Genomic DNA, 20,713 nt, shown 5'->3' with positions numbered 1-20,713 from the left:
AAATCGACTGGGGGGCAAAGAGTGGTGAACATTACCTTTGCTCCATCTTTGCCAGCTGCACCAGCTATGCCCCTTGGCCCCTGCAGACCACGGGTCCCAAGTGTGCCACGCTCGCCTGGAATGCCACGTTCACCCTGAAAGAAAATTCATACAATATCAGCTCTGCCTTGGGTTATGCCCTATTACAATCACGCACTTCACAGTTAAATACAGTTGGACTTACCCTTGGTCCCAGCGGGCCGAGAGGACCGAGGTCGCCTGGGATACCCTGTCAAGAGATAAGTTCAAAGAAATAATGTGAGAACGTTTGTACTTTAACATCTGCATTTCTTTTGTGACGCCCCCCCCCACCCGAAGAAAACTATTAGGTAATTTTGGTAACCTCTAAACGTACAGATAAAGAGAGTTGGAGCTCACAAGATGTTGTACAAGCTCTGCTGGTCAGTTTATATTGATGATGTGATCAAAGTTTTATTGTGAACTGTGTCCATAATCAATGTAAGACAGAAATAAGATGAAAAAGAAACAGATCGAGGTTAATTTATGCCACAGACCAAGAACTGGTGTGTGAAGCCGGCAAACTCAAAGCTCAGGGGACAGTCAATTGTGTTCCATAGCGTACAAAAGGATATGGTTTCAGAAACATTCACAAGATCACAAGAAGGGTGAAGAAGGCCCTCAGGCCTATCTGATCTCATCCTTCCCGAACAACCACTCTACCATCCTCTCATCACAGCATCAAACTGCGATTAACATACAAGTCACTGCAAGAATATGAATAAAATCTCAAGACTAGAAAAACAATCAAAAGACTACGACTGGATGTTTATAGTCAAGCTTCAAGGCATTTGGAAGTGGAAATGAAGGAAACTTGAGTATGATTTATATGACTCTGTCATAGTCACTCATAAATTGCTAAAACTTAGTTAATAAAATTGTGTTCAGATCCACAGACATGAAATAATTGTGTGATCATAACTAAGAGGTTGCTATTCATTGCCATATAATATCCCTAGGTGCACTGCAGGATAAATAGAGTTTTATCACAGCTATACAGATGTGAATTTGAGCCAATTTATCTTTTATAACTACCATCCAGGCATCCAAGCATCTACAGAAAAAAAATCAGGTTGAGCTGATCTTTGAGTTTTCTTCTTGACTATTAAATAAAAGGACCAGTGACATTGAATTCCTTTAAATTCCTTTTCAAAACTGTAGTGTAAATGTTGATCTATTCTGATCGACAACATCAAATCTCAAAGACAGACTACTTTAATGTGATGTAGGATCTTGCTAAATGTATCATATAAGATGGTAGTTAAATGGATATTTCAATTGAATCATTCATTGTTGCAGGTTATTTTACATCTGTTAGGTCTTTAAATAATCTACAGTGTCACGTCAAATTTAATTGAAGCACTTTATTTAGCATTTCAACTAGTTTTAAGAACTAGGTATTGAAGCATTAAAGTAGCAAAATGTATTTTCTATGTTACATACACAACAAAGGTGTTAAAGTTTTTTTTCAAAAGATCTGGACTCACATTTAAATGAAGTTATGAACCAAGAACTTTGAATGTACTACCATAGAGTCCATCATTAATGGCGAATAATAGTGATTGCCCACAAGCAGTGGAAAAAGCAAGACGTACATCTACTCTGTTTTATTTAGAAGCTCTCTGATGAATAGACAATGTGTTTTGGCAGTGCTCTGGGACGTTACCCTGCATGAAGGGCGCTAAATAAATGCAAGTTGTTGTTGTGTTTATGATACCATTGAACTCACAGAGCATCTCAAAGCAGTTAACAATGGAGCCAGTGGACATGGAGCAAGACACAGCGAATTTAGTTTGGGTTTTTGAAAACAGAGCTGTCAAGAAAAAAATGTTTTTTTTGAAAAGAGTTGGAAAGGAAGGCTCTGAGTCTGATGGTGCAACCTTCAGAACGATGGGAACAAGTAATAATTTAAGAATTCATCACATTTTTCAGGATTTTAAATGAAATCTCGTCTTACCTCATCACCAGGCTTGCCCGATTCACCAGGAGGCCCAGGAGGTCCTGGCAGACCCTAAAATATTAAGGTTTATTGAAGAGTTACATTTGATGAAATTATAACCAACAAGTGTTTTTTTTTCTCTCTGCCAAGTTAACAGTTAAGTGAGAACCAGCTTTTAGACTCAAAAGTCCAGACTTCAACTTTGCTTTAATTTGGAAATATGCAATTGGAGTCCCGTTTCCCTCTCTGTAAATACTCTCTAGATTTGATTTTGGCAAAAACATTCCGAAATTATTACAACCTATAAAATTTGACATGGCATCATTCTGCAAGGTCATTGGGTATGGAATACTGTGAAATTCAGATAAATGAATATTGGATGATTGAATAGTTATCAGTTAATTAAACAGAATTGAGAGCTCAGTAGAATGAGTCTCCTATAATGTTGAATCTGGTTCATATGAAAAGTTGGGTTTAATGAATAATTCTCACTATCAAAATGAATATTCAATTAATAGTATTTTGCTGTATTTCTAGGCGCCATTTATTCACGTATAACATTTGGAATGGCCGCAATTACTGATAGAGATTCTGTACACGTTTTGAATAAAGCTGCAAATGGAGAAAGCTACATAGACATAGAAACTTTCTGGTGAATCAAGAATTCTAAAGTAATTGGTTGGGCCACATTATAAATCACATGAGTGATTGATGTTGATGAGTACGTTACACACAATTGTGTTTTGTCCAGTTTTGATATTTTCAGGTAAGTGTCCAGACTGCACTTAAAAATTTGAATTATTGCCACACAAATGTTTGCATGTTACAGCAATGCTTCAGAAGATGTATTGGATCAATCATTGTTGTAACAGATGTTTGTTGTACTCACCTGGAAACCTGGTGGGCCAGGTGGACCTTGTTCTCCTCTATCACTTGCTGGACCCTAAGCAAAACAATACATATATGTTTAATGCTTCTTTGCAAATACTGTCATTTTTACAGATCTTTCTTCACGTTGGTAAGGAATGATATTCTGTTACAGCAGTAAGAGCGACGCACAGCAAGTATAGGAGTATCACCTGCATTATTCAAAAAAAAACATATTTCTAATTCAGGAAATGTAAAACAACTGAACCAAATCTTTAGAAAGTCATTATAAAAGTTTGCACTCACCGGTGGGCCAATATGGCCTTGAGGACCAGTCTCCCCATCCTTGCCAGGTATACCCTAATAATAGATCGGAAATAAAACATAGCTATTACCTTGCTATTCTTGTTGAGGCACGTTAAAATGCATTGTGTGAACGTTTAGAAATGCGGTACTTACTCTCTGTCCTGGGACACCAGGTGAACCTCTCTCCCCAGTCTTACCAAAGTCACCCTACAGAATAAAGTACAAAGAAAGCTTTAACACAGCTCACATTTCACACAAGCGCAAACAATTAATCTAGATGAAACAAATCTGCATCAGGACAATTCTCACATAAATTCAGTCTTCCTTATTATTTTCCTTTGAAATTCTAATGTCCTTTTTCCTTGGCTTTTTTAAAAAAAACGTATTGGTAGAATTTTTTTTGGACCATAAGCGCAAAAGCAAAACATGTTTCCACTTTAATTCAAGGAATCAATGGCAACAGCATTTTATTGTAGTTTCAGTTTGTTGAAACTGTGGCTTAAAAACAGTTTGATTCCATAAGAGATCACAGGTTGTCTTATTTAAACTGATCAGGTTAACAAATGAGATGTGAAAAGGAATAAAGTAGCTCTTAGCACTATTTTATATAAACCATGCAAAGTAAAATAATTCATATACTTACACTGTTACCCCTTTGTCCTACTAAGCCCATAGCACCAGCTAGACCTCTTAGTCCTATAGACCCCAATGAACCTGTGCGTCCTTCCTCTCCAGGTGGACCCTTTAAGCAAAAACATGAGCAGATGAGTAAGGAGGGATTTGGTCTATTTGTTCCTTAAATTGAGGTATTTCACTGCTTTTCTTTATCTTATACAGTCAATCCACTTTACAGTATATTCTGTGAAGCGCTTTGAGATATCTCAACGATTAACTAATAATAATAATAATTATTATTATCTTCCCTAAATACAAGCAGACATCCATTGCTATTGGGATTCACCAAATACAACTTCAATTGGTTTCATCTTGGGAACAAGAGTACGCTACATAATATTTTACAAATTTTACTAGCAATACACTAGGTAATTGTAAGATTGGTATTATCTGCAAGAAACGGTTAACACGATTTAAGATTTTTTTACTTAAATTTGAAAATTATAATAGATTAATAATTTATTGAAAAGCTGTTCTGGGTTCAATGACAGAACATGCGATGTGCTGTGCCATTAAATAACTGAATTTCTTTCAAGTTCGCTTCTGTACACGGAGTCAAATATCTCTTGGCGCAACTAAAGCAGTTGCAAAGATTCAGTTCACGCTGGAGTAAATATTTCTCAAGTATTGTGACCTTATTTGGGTTCAAACTATGGTCTAAAACTGCCAATGCCTGAATCATAAATCATATTGACCTTGAACCAAGGTAAAAATGTAAGCAAGACATTTTTAACGTAAATATGGAATTCTTCAGCAATTTATCCAGATATTATTTTACAAGCTTACTGCCTTGCTAATAAAAGACACGCAGCTATCAAGCTGCAAACATTGAATGAAACTGGTCCTTATTTGTCCTGGGGTTAGAGTTGATAATGTAGAAGAATAGAATATTTTCCTCTCCACATAATGTAGCAGCATTTGAGTCCGATTTATGAAGCACAGCAAATGACTTTTGCATATTATTGATCTGGTTGTTTACAAGCAGAGTCGATTTCCAACACATTAATTATTCCAGTTATTGCACCATTAGTTACTCCGAAAAGCAACAGATTGACTAATTAGGGTAGATGTTCTTTTGTGGCTTTCTTTGAGTAATGTCAGGTACTAGCAGGTAATACACCGGATGATGCATCCTCAACGGGTCAAATAGCCCCCTCTACAGCCACAAATGGTACGTTCATAGGTTTGAAAGCAGCAACACAGGACACTGATGTCTGTAATAATAAAGCATGCTCAGTACTTGACTAAAAAACTCCAGCGTCTCAGAAATTTCCTGCAAGTTTTAAGTTCTTTGAAGTTTAGACCCTTGATAACTAAGATTGAGTGTTACTGCCTTTGTACTTGCAGGGTAAAGTCCAGGGACTATTCTAAGATGCTTTTCATTAGAACGAAAATACAAGGCCATTGATTATCATGGCTTTTTCAGCAACATTTTGATTGGAATACATACCGTTGCTCCAGGTTTGCCCTCAGGACCCTGACCTCCTGAGTTTCCTGTAAGACCCTGAAAAATAAAAACATCAATTTAACAGTTAAAGTTTACCAATCCCAAAGACGGATGAAACTGCTTCTCATTGTCTGTACCTTAGATGACCATTATTGTTGAATGTAAAGTTTCACTGATTTTGCAAAATTCTTGAATTCAGACGGTTTTACAAAGATCTTTAAGTGTATGTTCTATATGGTAAACTGAGGAATATAATCTTTGATAATGAAGTTACAATGAACATTTTGCAAACCTTAACAAGTTCCTAATACCAAGGACTGGAAGTTTGAAAATCAGTTTGTGATCATTGTTTTCAAAAAGTGCCATTATAATGCTGACTCCTTGGGACGTCCTCCCAACGTGAAAAGTGCTACACAAATGTAAATTTTGTATTGTATTGTACAATGTACTAAAGCAGTTATGGATAAAGGAGTAAACTACAGGCGTATAGGACAAGGCCAGGTACACGAGACTGAAAGGATGATTTTTTCCAAGAGCCACATTCATTCTTCTGAATTTATCACAATTACCCAAATCCAAAATGTGGCTTCAACGTCCTTAAAAATCATTTGTTTTGATGGTGTTGTATACACTGTTGACATATTATAATACTTTACAGAATTCATTATGCCAGCTCCAGTTTTGTTACCGTTACGAATTTCACAAAGGTCGCCTAACCTGAACAATTAGATGTGTGAGAAAAGCTGGTGTATTTTGTTACGGTTACTGGTAATTTAACTGAGCTATTGTCATGTTCTGGTAAATCTTCTTACCCTTGCACCCGGGAGACCACGCTCACCAAGGCGGCCTGGGTTACCTGCAGCTCCTTTAGGACCCGATGGTCCGGTTATACCACGCTGTCCCTGAGCACCCTATAAAACAGAGTTTTCGTAACCGTTGTTCAATTATGCTTCAAAAAAATCACGAATGCATCATGGTATTCTAGTAGATTTTCAGGTGCTTCTGTCAAAATATGCACTTACCTTTGGACCTGGTAGTCCATCTTGACCTGGAAAACCGCGATTACCTGGGGAACCCTGATTACAAGAAAAAAACAAATTAAATCGTATTCAACATGTCCGGGAAGATGTAACTTTGTATCTTCTTACACAAACTGGTATTACTGACGTTTATCCCCTATCTAACCAGAAGGAACTGATTCACACCAAAGTGCAGTGGTGGGCTTCATTTGGGAAATCCTGAAGATGAAAGAGGGGGAGACGGGATCAAAATGTGGAGGGAGGGAGAGCTGGGGTCCAGAGGGAGGTTGGGAGGGGTTGGTGGCTGCAAGAAGCAGCAGAGCGAATCCCCTCAATTTTAGATTCGAAGAAGTCCAAAATCTCCTCGCATTTGGAGTTAGACGAGCAGATGGCCAAGGCATGGAAGGTGGGCTGAGGAGCTGATTTGTGGTGGAGAAGAGGTTGTCCTAGGATCTTGGAATAGAGGACAATTTGATTAAGGCTGGGGGAGAGCGGTAGTTTTCCAGTCCAGCCAAATCTGGCTGTGTCAGACACCCGGCTGACCAAAAAAAAAAGATCATTATAGGAAGTGGCCCAGAGGGGCAGGAGTTCAGATGACAACATTTGTACCCTACTTAAACCAATTTACAAAGTGAATTGTTATTTTTCTATTAACTAATGTTAACCTATTGGTTGAGATAAGTTCTATTTCTTTGAATATAAAAATGGACTCAACCATATTAAAACATTTTGATGTTGTATCCTAGTTAGTTATTTGAACTTCCGGAATCTATCTGGACAACATATTTATTGCAAATATTGTTTGTGTCATTTATCTTACTCTTTCTCCAACTGAACCTTGCACGCCAATAGTACCAGGATCTCCACGAAATCCTCTCTTGCCTTCTTCACCAATAGGACCGAGCAAACCTTGTGGACCTTGAGGACCCTGGATCAATCAAAATAAGAGTCATTTCTCAGATCTGTAATGTATCTTCCCAGCTAAAATAAAATTATTCCTTATAGACATCAATCCTTTTATTGATTTTCCTTTCAAAGTCTCTTATTTTTTTGTGTGAGATTACTGAAATATTTCTTGTCAAAGTGTGAAAATCTTTTTATTGTATATTGCATCCAAGAATTGACCCTAGGCATCGTCAGTTATTATTGAACAGAAATGATGTGAAGGGTACCACCTCTCTTGTATTCAGTAAAGATCAAGTTGTTTGAAACAAATGTGCTATATTTAATCTTGAATCTAAATACTCAGTTATTTAATAATATGTTCATTTGGCCATAGGCTATCAAATGTCATCCACTGCAACAGGTATGAAAACGAGGTGAAATTGCTTCCTTTTGTCATGCTTTTCTGGAACTAAAATCGGATGTTGAATTTCCTTATGACTTGATCATGCAAAACAAGTACATTCTTTGGAGCTCCATTATGATCCAGCAGTTTGGGTCCATAGCTGGCAATTTGAAACGCTGGCGGAGGCAACCCCCATATTTTGGATTTTTGGGATAAATAAATGTTGGCCGGTCACACCCCAATGTACAGGCATACCCACCTTATAATGAAATGCCTTATTTTAGGGTTCTGCTGTTCCACCTGTCATCATTCACAAAATCCAGGGAATGAAATTCAGTATACAAGACTGGCCCTTCCATTAACTCGCTAAAACTGGGAATGCGCTTCAATTCAAAGTTGAAGCAGATGGTATTTCCATTACATCGCTGATTGTTGCATAGTGAAAAGCACTAAATGCAATCTTATACATCTACAAATACTTCATTTATGTGATCATTAACTATAATTAATAGATCATTGTCATTGTTTCTTTAAGTGGAAAAACTTACAGGCTCGCCCTTAGCACCACTGTCTCCCTTGTATCCCGTTTGTCCTGATTCTCCCTGAAAAACAAAGCTGATATTACAATTCAACAACAAAATGATATTTGTATAGCACCTTTCATGTCAGGAGGATGTCCCAAGTCGCTGGACAATCAGTGTTTTGGACCCGAGTTGGGGCTTGGGATCGGCAAGGGTGGAGGGCAGGGGAGGGAAGGAGGGTGACTGAAGGCACGGTCGAAGAGGAGGATCTTGAGATGGATCTTGAAGGAGGCAAGGGAGGGTGCGAGGTGGTGGGACTGCGGGATGGAATTCCAGATGGTGAGGGCAGAGTGGCTGAAGGCCCGCTCGCCAATGGTGGAGCGGGGGAGGTGGGGGACGTAAAGCAGGTCGGAGTCCACTGAGCGGTGGGATGGTGCAGATTGGTAGAGGGTTAAGAGGCTGCAGAGGTAGGGGGGAACAAGGCCATGGAGAGCTTTGAAGGTGAAGATCAGGATCTTGAACTGTATCCTCTGTGTGATGTGTGATGGGAAGCCAGTGCAGTCAGGTGAGGATGGGGCTGATAGGGTCACAGAGCCTGGTGTTGGAAAAGACATGGGCTGTAGAGTTCTGGATGATCTGTGGCCTATGGAGGGAGGAGTTGGAGAGGCCAGCAAGCAGGAAGTCGAGCCTGGATGTTATGAATGCGTGTATGAGGGATGTATTATCTGAAACAATGCTAAGGTTAACTATTGCTACTTACTCCTCTGCTTCCATCATTTCCTGATCAATGACATCTAATGCTGATAATCTCCCCAATTATCACAGATAACTCTGAAACTGTCCACAAGCTCAGTTGTAAGGTGGCTCAATGACACTCAGTGTCAGAGTACGAATTTACAGTACTATCTCAGGGAGTACAAGAATACAAGTTTGATTTCCCGCTGTGATACTCAACTTCAGTTTGTAAATGGATGCAAGACAGATATTGCCATCGCACTCCAGTCTATCTAAGACTCCATTGGCAGAGACTTGGATAAAGAGTGACAGTCTTTTGGAATCAGAGGCTCCAAGCAAGCAAGACCTTGCACTCTAAAACATTGATTGGATGCACTCCTTTCAAATGTTCTCAACAAATACCCCCATTCAAACAGAGCTGAGTATCTTTTTGAGAATGGCATTGGAGATTACAGGGATATTTATAGGCCGATGTTAATTATTGCATGGGAAAGGGGGGGATTAAGAAGCGATAGAAAACAGTGGAAGAGGCATGAATAGTAGACATGGGGGAATCAGTGAATATTTCAGTTTAACTTGATCATCTTTAGGAAATCTTTAGGTAATATTCAAGAGGGAGAAGGAATTGGAATATGAGACAGGGTGAAGGTTCAAGTGGAGTATACCATACAAAATTACATTTAGATAGCACCTTTCACTTCGAGAGGACATCCCAAGATGCTGGACAGTCAGGGATTTGTATCCGGGGGTGGGGGAAGGGGGTTAGGAAAAGGGAGGGTGGAAGGCACTATCAATTCTGGGGGAGTATAAATCCTGGTGGAGTATAAACCCTATAACTAGTCCTAGTTAAGCTAGATGGTCTGACTCAGTGCTATAGAGTTCTATATAATTAATGCAAATCGTTCCCTTACCATTTGACCTTTAATTCCTGGAGGTCCAGTGTTCCCTTGTGGACCAGTAGATCCATGTGGTCCTAGGAGACCATGAGCACCACTCAGCCCTGGCGAGCCCTGTATATGTTAAAATAATTACATTAAATATTGATGTAATGAACCTACCTCATTTTAAACTACATTGTCTTCTACAATAAAGTATCCCGAAACTCCAAAAGTTTCTCTCTGTAAGATTACCAGTGTTCAGTTTATTGTGAGGATTAAGATGTTTTTTGCACTTTGGGGTGAAAATTAAAATTAAAAACCAATTTGGCAAGTTTAGTAATTTAAATTGTTCAGTACTAGAAATTGCCATAGCACTAGTGGGTAATGGAATTACTTGATGTAGCACTTCTTCTTTTGTATAACTATAAGGATCTACATTAAAATTGCATTTGAACTTGAGATGTTTGCAAAAATATTTGTAAGAAGCAAAACCTAGAGATTTCTAGTTGTGTGCCAAGACAAACTTCTGGAACTCTACTTCAATACCAACCTGAATTTTGATTTCAGTGAAGCTAGATTGCAGCCAAGGAGGCTTATGTGCAAGTAGGAGATCAGTAAGTGAATGGAGTTCCAGGGACATCTCTGAGAGCCTACATAATTTTGCCATTTACGATTCCTTTTTTTGCAAACCTCTCAAATTAGACCCAGATTATATTCATTTCCCTTTTAATGTGGGAGTTTTCTGTTTCCTGTGATGTAGTTTGTTGTGAAACAAATTGTGAACATGCTGATCATTAAAAAAAAACAATGTTTGTTTCAACATTATAAAGGTTAATTCCAGGATAACATTAACTAAAGTTACTTTCAACAACCCACATTATTCTAGACTCTATTGTGTATGTGTACGGGTGACTTCAATGGGTAGAATTAGTTCTCTGAGCAGTTGTGGTTAATTTTATGGACTTGAACCCTAACATATAGTGGGAGTTCAACAATGAGCAGGTGCACTACAGAGAAGAAACGTCATTACTATGTAAGGTGATGGGTTTTGTTAAAAACTTACAGTTGGGCCTTTAACACCAAAACCTCCATCCATACCAACTGGCCCCTAACACAAAGAAAATACAGATATAAAACATCCATCCATCATGGTTGTAGAATATGAATTAATAAATGAAATGATCGAAAGTTTGAATATTTTGTTCAGCACATACAAGGTTGCCTGTAGATCCAGTTGAGCCCTGTGGGCCTGGTTCACCTCTTTGTCCCTGGGGTCCTTCAGGACCACGGACTCCTGTTGGCCCGGCTTCACCCTAAGGGAATAAGGGCATAAGAAAGAAGCAAACAGAAGAATAATTAAACACCCGCATTGGTGTGAATGTAGGTTTAATTCTAAATATTCAATGGATTTGGAGAGTTAAATAAAGCTCCTTCGATCCTGTATTTACCAAGCCAAGGGGACCACAACTAATCAGAAAGCTGGAAAACTTAAACTTGCAGATGGTATCCTAACTACCTTAGGAGAATGGAAACAGCAAAGGGTTAGAAAGCTGGTCACACGTGTTCACGGAAGCAAGGCTTAATTTGATTTGTTGGGATTCATGGATATCACATGTGTGACCCGGCATTTTTCTTTCTACTCAAAGTTAAATTACTAACAACCAAATTCATTCCCTCCAAGATAGAACAATTCTAACACAAATATATAACTGACAATTTGATCACATAATGCAACTAATGTAGAAGCTTGTTATGAAAAATGCCAGCCTCTTTTCTACTCATCCTATGGGAACTGGACTTCCTCTCTCAACTTCCTCTCTCATCGTCAAATATTCATCAGCATTAATCTATCTTGCTTTACTTCTCATTAGCCACCAAACTATGCTATTTCCTCACTTCATCTTTAGGTTTGCCTTTGCCTTGCATCACCATTCTTGGCACCTCCTTTTCTTGTCTCTCCTTGGTTTCCTTATTTCAAACAGATAGGTTTTCTCTCTCCTGTTCCACTAGTTCCTATTTTTCTGTTCGTATTCCTTCTGATTTCGTTGTACTTCACATCTCACTCTCTTACACACACTCATACATTTATGTTGATGCATCTTTACACACTGGTTCTTTAGTTTTTTTTCTTCTCAACAGCTAATTCCTCCTACCTCCGTTTCATATGACCATCTCTGCATACTGAAAAATAGGGCCATTTCTGCAAATAATAATGTTGCTCTTGATCTGACCTCAACCCATTCTAATTTGCTGTGATACTGTAAATGACACAACAAATAGATGCACGTCTACAGGCTTTTGACTTTCTTAGCTTTTTAAGCTCATTACAAGTTTGGAATAAGGTACTTGAATCATAAATAAAAAATAATAAATCATATTGGGAATGGACAATAAGTAAAATTCCAAATATCTTTTTGACATTGGACTGAATAATCCTCAAGCATTTCTGTAGTGAAATACTTATTCAGGTTGTTCATCCGATAAACAAAAAGGGAGTTAGTGCAGTATAACTAGTATTGATATTTCCATATATGAGGGACTCATCTTTCAATTCTAGGCTATGCAGATGCCTCAAAAGCCATCGACATTTTCAGAAGATGTTGATGATGGACATGTACTGACTCAATTGCATTTGTGCAGGTTCAGAGTTAGAATCCTGGAATTCAATGGGTATAGAAACAAAACTGAATGTGAGAGGGTTGCAGCATGGCCAAAAAAGATATGTCTAGCTCAGAAAGGAAAATTCTGCTTCAGAAATACATCTGAATATGCCAAAGTGTACTGTAGGATTTCACCATCTGATGCAATAAGTATTAGCTATTTTTCTACTTCAAGTATAAGTGATTGGCTCTCATATCATTTGGCTCAGATCTCGATTCAGATCAGCCAACTTGTCAAGGAAAAGGTAACATTGGAGTAAGATAATAAGCTGAGCCAAGCCTAACAGTAATACGTACACTCCTGACTTTCGTGTTGCAAAGTATAAACAAGTTTACCGGCTAATTCAAAATGGTCATTGTCATTCCTTGATGTGATCATGTCTGAAACCTTTGGTTATATTTACCCCATTGTTTGACTGCCAAAGCTAATACTGCAAATCAATGTCGTGCTGAAATGTTGATGAGACATTGCAGGTCAGATTTCTTGGATGGCCACTTTCGGCACTGTCAATATTTTATTGGTAAGAAACTTCTTGCAGGAAAGGTTAGCGACTTACAGCAGCAAATAAAGACATTGAATGCATGAATACACCATCTGTTTCACAGAAATGCACTTTCAGAATCTTTCTCTAAATAGAGCTAATAAAATTAAATACTGGGGAATTTGTCCGACATAGAAAGTAAAATTGTAATGCCGAATATTTAACATTTTCATATTTGGAGTTCTATTTCGCTTTTTGCTGCAGAACATCTTTTTTTCCAACAGCTTTCCCTTTGGTTCTCTCTACTTACCCCTAATTTTCTAAAGGGAGCAACACAAGACTGGGCACAGTTCCACAGGCAGTATCGTATCCAATTGATTGTTCTTCATGCTCGAGTCTCACTATGAGCGTTGGCAAATGATTCAACTACAGGATATACACAGCCAAGCCTGTTCCTGTCCTCATTGATGATACATACACTTACAAGTCCAGCAGGAGTCACTGTGCAGCCAATGTAAGCAAACACTTTGGCTGACGTTTTGCCTTTCGAACACATGGTGATGGAGGTTAATTGTAAATGCTCTACTGCTGCTTAGCTAAGAACAGCTAAGTCAGCACAATTCCAAGGATCAAATGGGGGTCCTTCCGGGACCAGGTGGCTCCTTGCCACACCACATGGTGTATTCATGTGCTGAGCAATCAGCACCCACCCCCCAAACCTAGTTTCTATTCATTAAGTTTTTAGATTATTTGAGATTTTGTTTTAGGTATCACAGCCACAAACAAACACTCATAGTGAATAGGGGATGTCAGGTTTACTGCAATTATTATTTCATTTTTCCTCAGAGTTAACAATTATTATTACAGGATTAGTTTTGCAATTTCTAACTGAAGATTGAACAAGTGCATCACAACAAAGAACCAGCCTTAAACTTAGATCAACTGAATTAATAATTTCTACAATTTTAATAACATTTGAACATTGAAGTATCCCTTCACACACTGGAACAAAATTTGATATTGAAAGTTACAAACTTCCAGTCCAGTCACTGCATTCACTATAAGTTACCACAGAGAATAACACGATGAGACATTGAGACTTTGAGTTCACAGTCTAGACTGTTGCTCCAATGCAGTATTCAGTGTGTATTGTATTGTCAGAGGTGCCATCCTTCAAATGAGATGTTAAATTGAAGTCTCATCTGCCTGTACAGCTGAACAATAAAAGACCCTATAGCACTATTCAAAAAATATTTTGTGTGCAAATTGGCTGCTGTGTTTGTGTACAAAATACAGTCACTATCCTCTACAGCAAATCCTCTGAAGCACTTCGAGACATTCTAATAATGCAATAACACTATGTCAAAAGTAAGGATTATGATATATATTATTTTTCAGTGGGTGGCTGGAAACTGTTCATTTTTAAACTGCAGGGTATTTTATTAAATATTCCCACTGGATGAGCCAAATTTACCAACATTTTCCAGTCCTTCTGTGTTAATGATTTCATAGCCTAAATATTTGTACCTTCTGTGTTGAGTAAGTTGGAGGCAGCAGAGCTTTGACAGCTGTTTACCCCAAGGAGAAACCCCTGTGAAGAAAGTTTAATCTCTTCGTAGCTTTCTTATCCGTCAGATTGCCAGGAAATCACACCCTGAAGACTCTACCAGAACAAAGAACTTATTTTTCTCTGAAACAAAACTGATACTAAGGATAATTAGGTACTCTGATTATTAAATTAGCCTAAATTCTAAATTGCAATGAATATTTAAACTTAGAATCAAATAGAATCAAATGGGCACGTAAATAGACTATTCAGCACAACAAGTTTGTGCCAATGTTTATGTTCCACACGAGTCTCCACCTTTTCTATTCCTCTCTATCCCAATTTATTACCTTCTCCCTAATTCATGAATCAAGTTTATTCTTAAATCGGTGAACATTTCTTGCTTCAACCACATCAATGAGTTCCTCAATCTCACCATCCATTGTGTAAAGATGTTCCTCCTACACTCTTAGTAGCTCCCTTAGTTTACAGATTGATAAGCAAATGGCCTAAAATAATGAACCATTCTCTGAAGTACATGAATGGGTCAACTAGAAAGGGAATACATGAATAAAAGACTATAGAAATGGGGAGTGAACAATCTTTGAATTTGATATGGTGCCTACAAAGTCAAGACATCTCAAAGTCCTCTGCAGGATGTTGCTGTTAAGTGTAGTGACTATATTTGTAGCTAATATGACAGCCAATTCATAAGCAAAGTTCCACAAAGAGCCATGAAGTGAATGTCCATTTTATTTGGAGACGTGTTGGCCGGAACAGCAGGAGAAACTTCCTTCTCTTGTTTAACATCCATCTGAACATGAATGTTGCCCTGATTTTAAAGTTTTATCTGAAGGACAGCAAACTCAACAATGCTAACCTCCCCCAGCCCTGCAGTGGAATGTCAGCCTGATCTATTAGCCCAACATGGGTCTTTAATGCAGGACCTTATGACTGAGAGGTGGGAGTTCTGTACTACCAACTGAACCAAGGTGGCACCACATACCGTACAATTATTCTGTAATTGAATTAGCTAACAAAAAGGGTAAAGAGATTAGAAGTGCAAGAAACACCCTTGAGATCAATACAGTTAAGGATGTGGAGCATAATTCTAAAATGTTCCTCCAGTACCACAGTGACAAATACATATTGAACCCATTTCCTTCACTTTTGATTTAAATCTACAGCACAAATTTCTTAAGTGAGTATAGGTGAGGAAAAGTGAGGAAATAAAGTTAATTGTCATTCATATTTACCTTCACCCCTGGTCGACCTGGGAAACCAGAAGGACCCTTTAAACCAATTGGACCCTAAAAAAGAGCAGCAAGTGATTACTTCACTACAATGAAGATAAACACTGATTTTGCAAAAGTAAAATAAACCATGCAAATAAATATTAATAGATTTAAATTTCAATCTTCAAATTCATAGTGTTTGCCTGTGGAAAATAAGAAATCTAACAGCATACTCTTGACAGCTTGAATGACGTACATATCCAAGTGATTAGAAATAGATATTGATAATTCTAATAGTGTGAGCTTATAGTAACAGAAAGCTCGATCGGTTGAAAGGATATGTTGCAAAGAACTTGTAAGTAAACAAAGCTAATGCTAAAAGTCCAAGCAATTATCAAGAAAATAAATTGACAGGAAAGAAATGAAAACAAGCCCATCCAAGGCTTATAAGCCACGACCCAGGTACACTTAACTTACCGAACCACCAGGCAGACCAGGCATGCCAATCGCACCACGAGTACCCTGGGGAACGGAGGGAAAAGAAAAGCTCATGAAATTTGGATCAATTTTATTTGGGAGCTTCCTAGGTTTACATGTCTCTGCCTCACCCCCTCCCTTGCCACCTTTCAACACCCATCTCAAGACCCTCCTCTTCGACCGTTTGGTCACCCATCTACCCCTTACCCCCCACCTCTCCCGATCACAACCACCAGCTCGGGTGCGGATTACTGATTGCCCAGGGCCTTGAGGTGTCCTCCAGAGGTGAAAGGCGCTATCCAAATGTAATTTGTTGGTGTTTGGTTTTTGGAGAAAAGAGTCTTTTATTACAATATTGGATTTACTTTGGTATGAAATAGAGTGGAAATGAATGACTAAAAATAAAGGTTTATCGGAGACGCAATAGCTTCATAGATTGGCTTCAACACACAATAAAATAAGATGATTTGCGTTAATGAAAACAAAGTGATGCTTCCATATTAATCCGATAGCAAATGACCATTTAACTAGAATAGGTGGGTGTGCATTGTGGCCTCAGAATGGTGTGAAGCAGACAATGCAGCAAGTGACCCTCTGAGAAGCCGGGACAAGACAAGAAAGCTGTGAACCCATCTGCTACGAAACTTTATACTCAAAACTGGAGCGCTGTGTTACATTCTTGGCTACTGATTGAACAATAGCCCTAAGCCAAATATAAATTCAACTCTTGTGAACTGGCTGACAATTCAAGGTAGTCTACAGGGATGTTGGCCAAGAAAATATGTTCCGAACAGGTGTCAAAGAGACAGTTGCTGGCGGAGAAAATAGTTTAAATTAACTTCTCAGGCAGAGAATCCAGTTTCCAAAAGGCTTGCACTGCGATTGCTGGACTACCTGAGCAGCCTTGGTTTCAGTCATCAGTTTACTGAGAGTCATGCTTGAACTAATACGAAGACATAGGTGACATAAAACAAATGAAAGAATTGTTCCAGGAAGAAGCTTTTCTTTCTTTCTTTAAATACACATCGATTGACATTTCCTTTCCTACCACTAAGATGGTTTTATTTTTATAATATAGTTTAATGTCTAACCAACCATTGACTATCATTGGGGGGTGGGGGGGCAGACTTTGGGGCTGATTTGGTTCCAAGGTGACATGCTTGGCAATGGAAGATCAGAATCAAGTCCATCCTCTGTGGTGGTCTCAGTATGTCACTACATGAGTGAGGCCAAGGCACGGTAATCCAGGGCACTGCTGATGATGGACCAGTCAGCATAGCTTGTTGATGGAATCTGGAGCAGCGGAACATCCCATTAAGTAGAGTACAGATAACTGCAAGCCAAAGCTCTAATGGACAGTAAAGATAGAATATGCTCTTTTAGCTGGTCTCTAAGTGTTTTTCCTTGCTGACCTGCACCTAAATTCTTTGAGATTAGGTAAACAGGGTGTGTCTCTCCCCGGGAGAATTATGCAATACATGCCAGACATACCAGAGAAGTGGAAACAATATTAATGAGGAGTTTGGATTGGAAACCATAAAGCATGGTGATGGGTTCACACATATTCCCTATACCCAGCTGTCCAAAATAAATATTTACACAGAGCATTGGTTAAATTCTCAGAAATATATACTTGTTTTAGGAAATTAAACATAAATATCCAGCCTCATGAGCTATTGCTCATACTCTGTCACTCATCCTATATCGTGTTCACAGCTGTAATGCAGGTAAACACCACTTCAATGGAACACTTACAGGGGAACCTTGAGGTCCCAGCCGACCCCTTTCACCAGGAATACCTCTCGGACCCTAAAACAAAAAGCAAAACACTGTGATATAATAATAATAATTATTATGATATGATCTGTGATCAAGGTTTAATAAAAGTAATTCAAATCATGACATTAAAGTACTGAGGACCTCAAAACATCTCAGTTTATCTTAAAGGATTCCTTTACAGAATTTCTAACAACGTCTTGCTCAGGATTAACACCTTTGCACTAAATGGATATGCCATTGCATGAGATCATTTCAATGATAATTATATAATGAACCAAGAATTAGAACTTTAACCTTAATCAAATGAATCATATCCTCAACCAACATCCAACACAGACATATTTCCAGTGGGAGTCACTGGATAGTGATCAGATCAGAAGGAAAAAGCATAGCAGATTTTCCACTCATTAGCTCAAGGAGACTTCAAGAGGCTAATTCTGGCTGAGTTCAGATCAGTCAACTTGGAATAAGGATTGAACTTTAATATTGAAACTGAAAATTAAAATACAAATCTGTTCTGCTCACGGGATGCTCTCAAGTTTCATTGTGTAGGTAGTGAATGAATGGTAAGAGTCTTTCATTCATGATGAATACAAAATGAATGGAATAAAGGATTTGTACATAGCATATTAAATTGCTTGACACAGTGATGGAGGGATGCTTGGGTGGGTGTTCTGGAGAGATGAGTTTGGATGGACCAAAGGATCAGACCAATTTAGTGATCTTGTATTGCCTGTTCATCCTCTGTGACCTGTTCATTTTCTTAGGATTAAACCTCAGTATTGTTGAGCAGGAAAAATAACCAGAAACAAAATAACATTTGACATCTTGAATTATATGATCATGTCTCCATCTCGCTGAAATATTGGATTAGATGATCAAACATGGTAATGTTTATTATGGCTTATTTTGTTGGCTTCAAAGCCTTGAAACTGCTATTTTAGGCTTTGTTTCAACAGTTAACTGTTTGAGCTGAAAATGGCTAGCTCCAGAAAACGACTGTAATATCTCAGGATTTGCTAGCAACCTGGTATTAAATTGTAAATAACTACAGGCATCTCCATCAATCAGAAAAAAACTTTTGAGAAACAAACTTACCGATGAACCAGGAGGCCCCATGGCACCAAGATAACCATGTTCACCCTAAGACAGAGGTAAAGAAAAGACCATGGTAACGACACTATGCTAAGCGCAAGCTATCTAGCCCGATGCGTTTCTGAGAGCCCCCAGTAATAGAGCCCGACACGAAACAGGTGTCACCTTTTAAATGTCTTCCCAACAACCAAACGGCAAGTTCCATCTCAGTCGCAAGCTACTGAACTGTTGCAGAGGCTTTGAATGCAAAGGCACATGGCTGCATATATCCAGGTACAGGATCCACAACCAACTACTACAGGCAGTGGAATGGCCTCAGAATTATTGCAGTCAGATCCTTGCAGACTCACACAGCACTCACTGCTGGAGGCAATGTGCAATCCCTCCATGTGTTGAAGTGTAGAGCAACCATCTCCCCAAACACACACATATATAATTGTGAACGGAGCATTTGTGGGACCTAATTCAATCAGATTGAGTGTCATTTCAAATTCTAGTTATGAGTGGAGAGGTTACAATCAACCTGGGACCTTTTCCTGCAGATAACACAACCTTGCCTTTCCTGAGTACCTGATGACCGGAAGGAAATACTCCCGGACTAAAGTCAGACATAGACAAGGCTCTCAACTAAAACCAGCACCAGCTAATGGCAGCCAGACTCCCAGACCCCTCTGCCCCACAGCAACAAGCGGATAAGTCCCAGAGACAAAGAATGAATGAATTACCTTGATTCTCAATTGCAATTAACTTTTGCTTATCCTCACTCAAGCAAAACCAATAATGTCCTGCCGTCCCACTTTCCAGGCAGCTTGCAAATGAACTGTGCAATGTCTCCACCTATGATTCTGTAGGTCATATCCCAAAACCCATTTAACAAACACAATACCCGTTTGAGGCAGTAACATTTCATCACTGAATGTTTACCTTCTGGCCTGCAGCTCCAACTTCACCTTTAGGGCCAAAAAGGCCTTTGTGCCCCTATAACAAACAATATAATTATATTACAACACAATTTACATTTATATAGTTCTTTTTGCGACGAGAAGACATCTCTAAGCAGCTAGCTTATCAGATATAATTAATAATTAATAAATCAAATATGTATTTACAACAAAATACCGATTTCACGTTAATAAAATGGATCTCCAGATGTAAATGAAGGTGATTAAAGTTAACTTGTTGAAACCCTTTGAAACATATGACAACAATTTCAGTCGGCCTGTGACTGGTTCTTTTAGAGTAATGGCAATAAGAGGATAGTCCTGTACACTTACTCTCCGACCCTTGATACCTGGCTGACCGGGAGCACCTGGGAATCCTCGGGAGCCCTGAAAGCGTAGAAAGACATTATTATCTCAGGTGAGAGTCACTGTTCAAGTCCAGCCAATGAATCTATCAAAACAATGGATATTGATGAAGGGGAAAACGACAGGGCTGAAAAGGAGAAATGCGATTTCTATACACTCGGTTGTGAAAACTCAATTGCATTCCTCCTTAAAAGTTCTCAACTAAAAAACAATAAAAATTTAAACAACAACAACAACAACAACAAGATTCCATTTATAAAGCGCCTTTCACGTCAGGAGGACGTCCCAAGGCGCTGCACAGTTGGGTCATGACCCGAGCAGGGGGGAAATGGTCAGGGTGAGGGGAGGGGAGGGAGCGAGGAGGGGGGAAATGGTCAGGGTGAGGGGAGGGATGGGAGGG

General features: G+C 38.8%; 1 protein-coding gene across 1 annotated transcript in view; it reads right to left on the bottom strand.

Annotated features, from left to right (window-relative positions):
* The window catches only part of col5a2b (collagen, type V, alpha 2b), a 100,932-nt gene that overhangs the window by 23,436 nt on the left and 56,783 nt on the right, over positions 1-20,713 (bottom strand). The window contains exons 13-33 of the mRNA XM_007890222.2: positions 20,281-20,334; positions 19,931-19,984; positions 19,010-19,054; positions 17,888-17,941; positions 16,133-16,177; positions 15,677-15,730; positions 10,947-11,045; positions 10,796-10,840; positions 9,766-9,864; positions 8,147-8,200; positions 7,131-7,238; positions 6,314-6,367; positions 6,104-6,202; positions 5,295-5,348; positions 3,813-3,911; positions 3,323-3,376; positions 3,170-3,223; positions 2,886-2,939; positions 2,015-2,068; positions 224-268; positions 36-134 (exon numbers count right to left, since the gene is read on the bottom strand). Of these exons, the coding sequence (XP_007888413.1) occupies positions 36-134; positions 224-268; positions 2,015-2,068; positions 2,886-2,939; positions 3,170-3,223; positions 3,323-3,376; positions 3,813-3,911; positions 5,295-5,348; positions 6,104-6,202; positions 6,314-6,367; positions 7,131-7,238; positions 8,147-8,200; positions 9,766-9,864; positions 10,796-10,840; positions 10,947-11,045; positions 15,677-15,730; positions 16,133-16,177; positions 17,888-17,941; positions 19,010-19,054; positions 19,931-19,984; positions 20,281-20,334 (1,377 nt within the window). The remainder of the gene's footprint in view (positions 1-35; positions 135-223; positions 269-2,014; positions 2,069-2,885; positions 2,940-3,169; positions 3,224-3,322; positions 3,377-3,812; positions 3,912-5,294; positions 5,349-6,103; positions 6,203-6,313; positions 6,368-7,130; positions 7,239-8,146; positions 8,201-9,765; positions 9,865-10,795; positions 10,841-10,946; positions 11,046-15,676; positions 15,731-16,132; positions 16,178-17,887; positions 17,942-19,009; positions 19,055-19,930; positions 19,985-20,280; positions 20,335-20,713) is intronic.

Source organism: Callorhinchus milii, unplaced genomic scaffold, assembly GCF_018977255.1.
Source record: "Callorhinchus milii isolate IMCB2004 unplaced genomic scaffold, IMCB_Cmil_1.0 Scaffold6, whole genome shotgun sequence".
In the NCBI taxonomy this organism is placed as follows: Eukaryota; Metazoa; Chordata; class Chondrichthyes; order Chimaeriformes; family Callorhinchidae; genus Callorhinchus; species Callorhinchus milii.
The sequence above is the reverse complement of the archived record's forward strand: the minus strand, read 5'-3'. Positions and strand labels throughout refer to the sequence as shown.